This window comes from Lynx rufus, unplaced genomic scaffold (assembly GCF_022079265.1).
Source record: "Lynx rufus isolate CCGP_SWC_20201006 ecotype Redwood Valley unplaced genomic scaffold, mLynRuf1.p SCAF_11, whole genome shotgun sequence".
NCBI lineage: Eukaryota > Metazoa > Chordata > Mammalia > Carnivora > Felidae > Lynx > Lynx rufus.
This window is the reverse complement of record NW_025814825.1, coordinates 36,476,407-36,482,406: the sequence shown is the minus strand read 5'-3', so window position 1 is coordinate 36,482,406 and position 6,000 is coordinate 36,476,407. Positions and strand designations below refer to the sequence as shown.

General features: G+C 41.0%; 1 protein-coding gene across 1 annotated transcript in view; it reads right to left on the bottom strand.

Annotated features, from left to right (window-relative positions):
* Positions 1-2,618: 2,618 nt before the first annotated feature.
* The window catches only part of ENTPD1 (ectonucleoside triphosphate diphosphohydrolase 1), an 86,961-nt gene continuing 83,579 nt past the window's right edge, over positions 2,619-6,000 (bottom strand). Inside the window, exon 10 of the mRNA XM_047073211.1 lies at positions 2,619-5,314. Coding sequence (XP_046929167.1) covers positions 5,108-5,314 — 207 coding nt within the window. The 3' untranslated portion in view covers positions 2,619-5,107. The remainder of the gene's footprint in view (positions 5,315-6,000) is intronic.

Genomic DNA, 6,000 nt, shown 5'->3' with positions numbered 1-6,000 from the left:
AAGCGTCTGACTTTGGCTCAGGTCGTGATCTCGTGGTTTGTGAGTTCGTGAGTTCAAGCTCCATGTCGGGCTCTGTGCTGACAGCTCAGAGCCTGGAGCCTGCTTTGGATTCTGTGTCTCCCTCTCTTTGTCTCCTCTTCCGCAGCTCATCCTCTGTCTCTCCTTCAAAAATAAATAAACATTAAAAAAAATTTTAAATAGAGAAATGCAAGGGGCGCCTGGGTGGCTCAGTTGCTCAGTTCGTGATCTCACGGCTCATGGGCTCAAGCCCCTCATTGGGGTCCGTGCTGATGGTGCGAAGTATGCTTGGGATTCTCTCTCCCTCTCTCTGCCCCTTCCATGCTCTCTCTCTCTTTCTCTCAAAATAAATAAATAAACTTAAAAAAAATAAAATAGAGAAACGCAAAAGGTATAGCAGTGCTTCTGTCACATGTATAGTCTTAAATGCCAGTTTTCTAAAGAGAAGGTTCATGGAGGTACTCCTTTCCCCGTTACTAAAAAATCCATCATACCTGTGATAAAAAGCAATTATATTCAGTTGTATTAGGTTCATGTACAAATAAAAACTCGGGTAGTTAACTACACATTGTCCTAAACACATAAAATTAAGAAAATAGACACATGTTCTTTTAGGAAATCTACCATTTGGGAATATATGGCTAATTTGCAAGCTGCTAGAGCATCCTGATTGAGGCTGTGGAAAGAAGGGGCAGATTGACTGTCAATCACTTGAAAGTAATGACATTTTTAAAGAAGAATATTCCTTGACAAGATAAGTAGACTATAATTTATAGAAAACACACTTCATGTTTTAGTTTAAGGAGACACTGTGGTGGGTTCAATCATTGTGCCCCCCTGCTTCACTCCTCTGTGTATTGGGATCCATCATCTGTGTCCTTTGCCTTATGACCTAGCCATTCCTCCCAGTGTTTCTCCAACTTGTCATGTTGGGCTTGGTCACATGACCTACTGTGGTCAATAGAATGTGAATGGAAGGGACAGGGGCCTGTCCTGGCCAAGGCTATATAAGAGGCCTCCCATGTTTCCTCTTACTCTCTTGTGTCCCTGCCATTCATTTCTCGTAGGAGAATGCAAGATACATTGGAGCAGGCCTGAACCAGACCAACTGCCTGGAGGAGAGCTGCCCAGCTGACATGCAGACCCAAGGACATGAAAATCAACCCATGGACATGCAGAATCATGGACATGGGCTTACTATGGTAAGCCATGCAAACTTTAAGGTTGTTACAAGTTTAAAAGATAAAACTCACACAAACTGAAAAGAATCATGGTTAGCGAGCACAACTAACTATAAGCAACTGTCCTGTTCTAACAAGATAATGATTATTAGAACCTGAATCAGAGAGAGACCAGACCAATCTGGGTGAAATTCAGCTCATCTTTAAAGCTGACGATAAATAAGAATATATTTTAACAGTAATTTTAATATAATAATGTGGTAACCTTTGTGAGCTATTAAGAAACTAACCTTTAATATTCAGATTTACAATTTGATTATAGGATATAATCATCAAAATTATCTTGTGTCATCTTTGAATCCAGATTAAACTTCCCGAAGGTCTTTCGTCAGGCATCTTGGCCTGAACAACAGGCATCTCTGCCTTCACAAAAAAAGGCAGCAAGACCTGAGGAATAAAGTGAAATTCTGAGCTGAGATCTTAAAGAAGAGTGATGTTTAAGAATAATGTTTTAACTTCATATATAATAAATAATAGCAAGATGCTACAGTGTCTATAGCTGTTTCTTTTAATCCCCCCTCAGTAGAAAGACAAAGGATTCTTGCCTGTGTCTTTTTAAGCCTTGAACATATTTTTAGACATGTGCTGTCCAGTGGAGTAGTGACTAGTCCTACGTGGCTGTTGATCACTTGAAACATAGCTGGTCCTCATTCAGATGTGCTGTAACTGCAGTGCACAATAGCGGGCTTCAAAACTTAATGTGAAAAAACAAATGTTAGTGATTTTTATATTAACTACATGTTGAAATGATAATACCTTGGATATAGTCAATTTCTTAAACTCTTCTTAGTTCCCTACTTTGCACCATCTCTTACTTGCAGAGATTTTGACTGATACAACATTAAAATGAAGTATACTTTTAAACACTTTTATTTATATTGCATTTTATATTTCTTATTAAAGAATTGGATAAGGAGAAAACTCTCTCTCTCTCTCTCTCTCTCTCTCTCTCTCTCACACACACACACACACACACACACACACACACACACACTTCATTCTTTTGTCTACAGAAGTAACCATTTCTGATGTGGTCCACAGAAAAAAGTTTCCCACCTTCTAAAGGAATGGCAGAACTAAGTTTAGGTGAAGGGCCAGGAAGGAATGGTAATCATTTATAACCAGTGGCCAATTCAGTATTAAAATCAGTTGACAGTGACCCATTTTATTTAGCCTTTCTCATACAGAATGGCCCAAAGCAGATTCCTGAATCTGCCACAAAACCATCTTTCCCTCCAACAGAAATGAGATTAGGTTGTGCCTGCTGATCATCTCCATGACTTGAGACTTAAAACAAGTGGAATTTGGCTCCCGAATACCTTAATGCACTTGTTTTGGACCCAGGCCGCAAGACAGAAATGGAATAAGAAAAGATTTCCATGTTTATTGAAGGAAAATTGTGGATTATAATTCCAATTTGCCAAGGGACGGTGTTTATAGAAAAGACAGAGCAATAAACTTGGGACAGAATACATGAATTTGAATATCCACTCTACCATCTACTCGTCTGTGTGACCCTCATTTATAAAATAGAAATAGTACTTATGCCCTCATGGGGTTTTTTAAGAATCAGAATAGAGAATGTGTGTGACAGGGCTTTGTGTATGTAGACATAAGGAAGAAAGGAGCTGCTGTTGGCTCTAGTTATGTGACTTTTTATTTTCATCAGTATCATCAACTATTATTTACTTGATGCAGAACTGCTATGCAGTGAGCAAGCACTATAATTAAGAAGCCAGGAGTATGGGGAATCCTTGATTAGCATCGTATGCCACATATATCACCATGCAAAGTACGTGAACAGAGTATCGATGTTGCCATGACAGACTTTGTGGACTTAAAGCAATATTAAATCACAGGTCCATCAGGGAAGAGATCATATGTCTACTTCCCTTTCTACCATGCCTGTGATCCCTGTATTCATACAGAGTTAAGTGTGTGCTTAGAAGTTATAAAGAGACAGTCTAGTATATTTGGGAGAGAAAATAATGGCTAAGTGCATTGCAGGCCTTAGGTCAGCCACTTGGGCAAGTGACTTACCCTCTCTGAGCCTCAGTCTGCTTCTGTGAAATGGGAGTGGTAGTGGCTCTCTTCAGATTGTTGTAGGGATTGAATGAGAGAATGGACGTAATGCATGGAAGCACGGAACATGGGGACACAATAAATGCTCCATAAATACTAGCTGTGACAACAGAGCCACTACTACTAATAAAAAGAGTTTAAATGTGCCCAAACTTGGCTTCTTATTCCTAATCAAAGTACAACAAGTTCAATTGTGAGTAGCAGAAAAGAGAAAGTTCCTGTTCTCAGTTTTATTAAGCTTGTATTCACCTGGATGTTGTAAAAAAAATGACTTAGTTATCCAAGAGATATAAGGGCATTTGGCTTCCAGTTTGTGGGAAAGCTTTTCCTCCCCCACCCTACCTCCTCCCTGCATCAGCTCAACAGTCGTCCCCAGATCCAGAGATGGGAGCTTGGGACAACGTCAGAGTAACACATCACCACTCCACGCTACTCAACAGGTAACTCTTATAGCAGTCATTAAAGGAAGAAGGTACAGGGTCTCTTCACGTTTATGTGACAAGGTCCATAGCTGCTGCTTCTCCCACAAAATAGTCCATGGAATAAGTAAAGAGATCCCATTCTTGTGTGACAGGAGTGGCAACAACACTTTCAGACCTGGTTCCTGGCACACTTTGATGAGTAAATGCCATGGCAGTGAAAAGGCATGCTGTAGCTCTCACTAAATTAAACCCTGTGACAGTAAGGCCTGGAGTGGCTTTAAAACTCAGTGGGCATCTTGTGGTGCAATTGATTAGCATATTTGGCTATTAACTAGAAGGTTGATGGTTTGAACCCACCCAGGGGTGGTCTTGTCTCCAGCTAATTTCTGGGTGAGCAGAATATTCTGGAATTAGATAGTGGTGATGGTTGCACAATACTATGAATATGCTAAATGCAATTGAATTGTACACATTAAAATGGTGAACTCCATGTTATATATATTTTTATTACATTAAAAATAAAAGCCCAATAGATATACTGAAGGCTGCATTTTCCAAATTCTTCATAGTAATTGTATTTTTCTTCCTGACATGTTTACCTACCATGTAGTATGCCCTTATATCTGAATGCTTATATGTCACATCAGCTTTTAAAAAAAATCTCTAGTCTGGGGGTCCTGTTCTGTAGCATTTTGGCATCACCGAGGAACATGTAACTCATCCACATCCCTGTTTTGGATTGGCTCAAGTATTGTATTAATTACACAAGCACATAAATTCCCTTGCGAGACTCTTTGGCTCTAGCACATATTTGTCTCATCTAGAAAATTCTCCTGTGCAAACAGCAGGCTGGGAATGAGATGTGTGTTTGCCCTCTCCAGAGGCATTGTATGGCGTTCTTAATAAATGGGCAACAGGAGAAAGAAAGGGTCTTTGTGAGTATAGCTGAACCGGTTCCTGAGATTCTTCTTTTAGCCAGCGCAGCTTCCCAGCGCAGGACGCAGGACCCTCAGTTCTTCAGGACAAAGTCAGGATTGTTCTTTTATAGAGCTAAGATCATGAAAGGCAGCAGGTCTTCCAGACCTACACAAGCACAGAGTACAAAAGAGAAAAGGGGAGATGGGAAGGACTCACAAAAGAGACGACGTCTGCAGGGTAGTCCTTGAGGCAGGTGGTGGTGAATACCTCCCATGGAAAGGCAGCAGCAAAAGCCAGGGAAGCTCCGTGCTGGTCAAGACTGGCCTTGGTGAGCAAGGAGGGATGACTTTGAACACCACTGTGGAGGAAAATGCTCCCTGGGCAAGTTTTTTTCTCACTCCAGCCAGCAGTTTTCAGCTGCTCCTGCTATACCATGTCTTTCCAGAAATACGAAGGCTTGTGAAAGATAAACAAGCCTATGATGGCCACTGCAACCAGGATCAGGGAGAAGAGGACCATGAGGAAGACATATGTGGAGTGGGAGAGAGGTGTGGACAGCGGCTCCTCAGCGGGGATCATGTTGGTCAGGTTCAGCATGTAGCCCAGAGTCCATCCGACACTGCTGCTGTGGATCTGCAAAGTGGGGGAAAGGCTGTTGTTTCTGGCCAGAGGGTTAGATGAGCTTTCACACAATCCCATCCATAACACTGAGCAACAGCAGGTGGAGAGGGCCGTGTCCAGTACTCTTAATGGATCGTGTTTACATTCTAAGCTGGCAATATGGTTGTGGGGAAAATGGAGCCAGAGCATGTGATTAAGGTGAGTTGGGGAGCCTCACTGTTATATTCCTGAAATTCAGAAGGGAATTTGGTGAATAACTGCTCAATTCTCCTGCTTCTGCCAAGAAGAACTTACAAAGTTCTCTGGTCAAAAGATAAGAGAATAAAGACTGTTTCTGGTCTTTACCATCTATGTCAGGCCCAGGAACTTCATCCATATGTAACCAGGACATCTTTATGATTCAAAGAGGAAAGACTGGGGAATAATCCCAGCAAGTCTGTGTTACTTTGTGGAAGTTGGAAGACTGTACATATGCATGAGAAAGGATTCTTATTAAAGATAAAAACACGCCCTGGGCCTGCCATCTTGGATATTTTCCAGTCACCTCAAAACATACTGGAATACAGACAGTCTATGAATAATAAATAATTTTGAAAATGTTTTTATTACATGAGTTGTGCATGGTCATGGTGGGAAAATGAGGTTGTACAGAAAATCCTAAAAAGGAAAATTAAAACTTCCTATATTTGATCACTCAG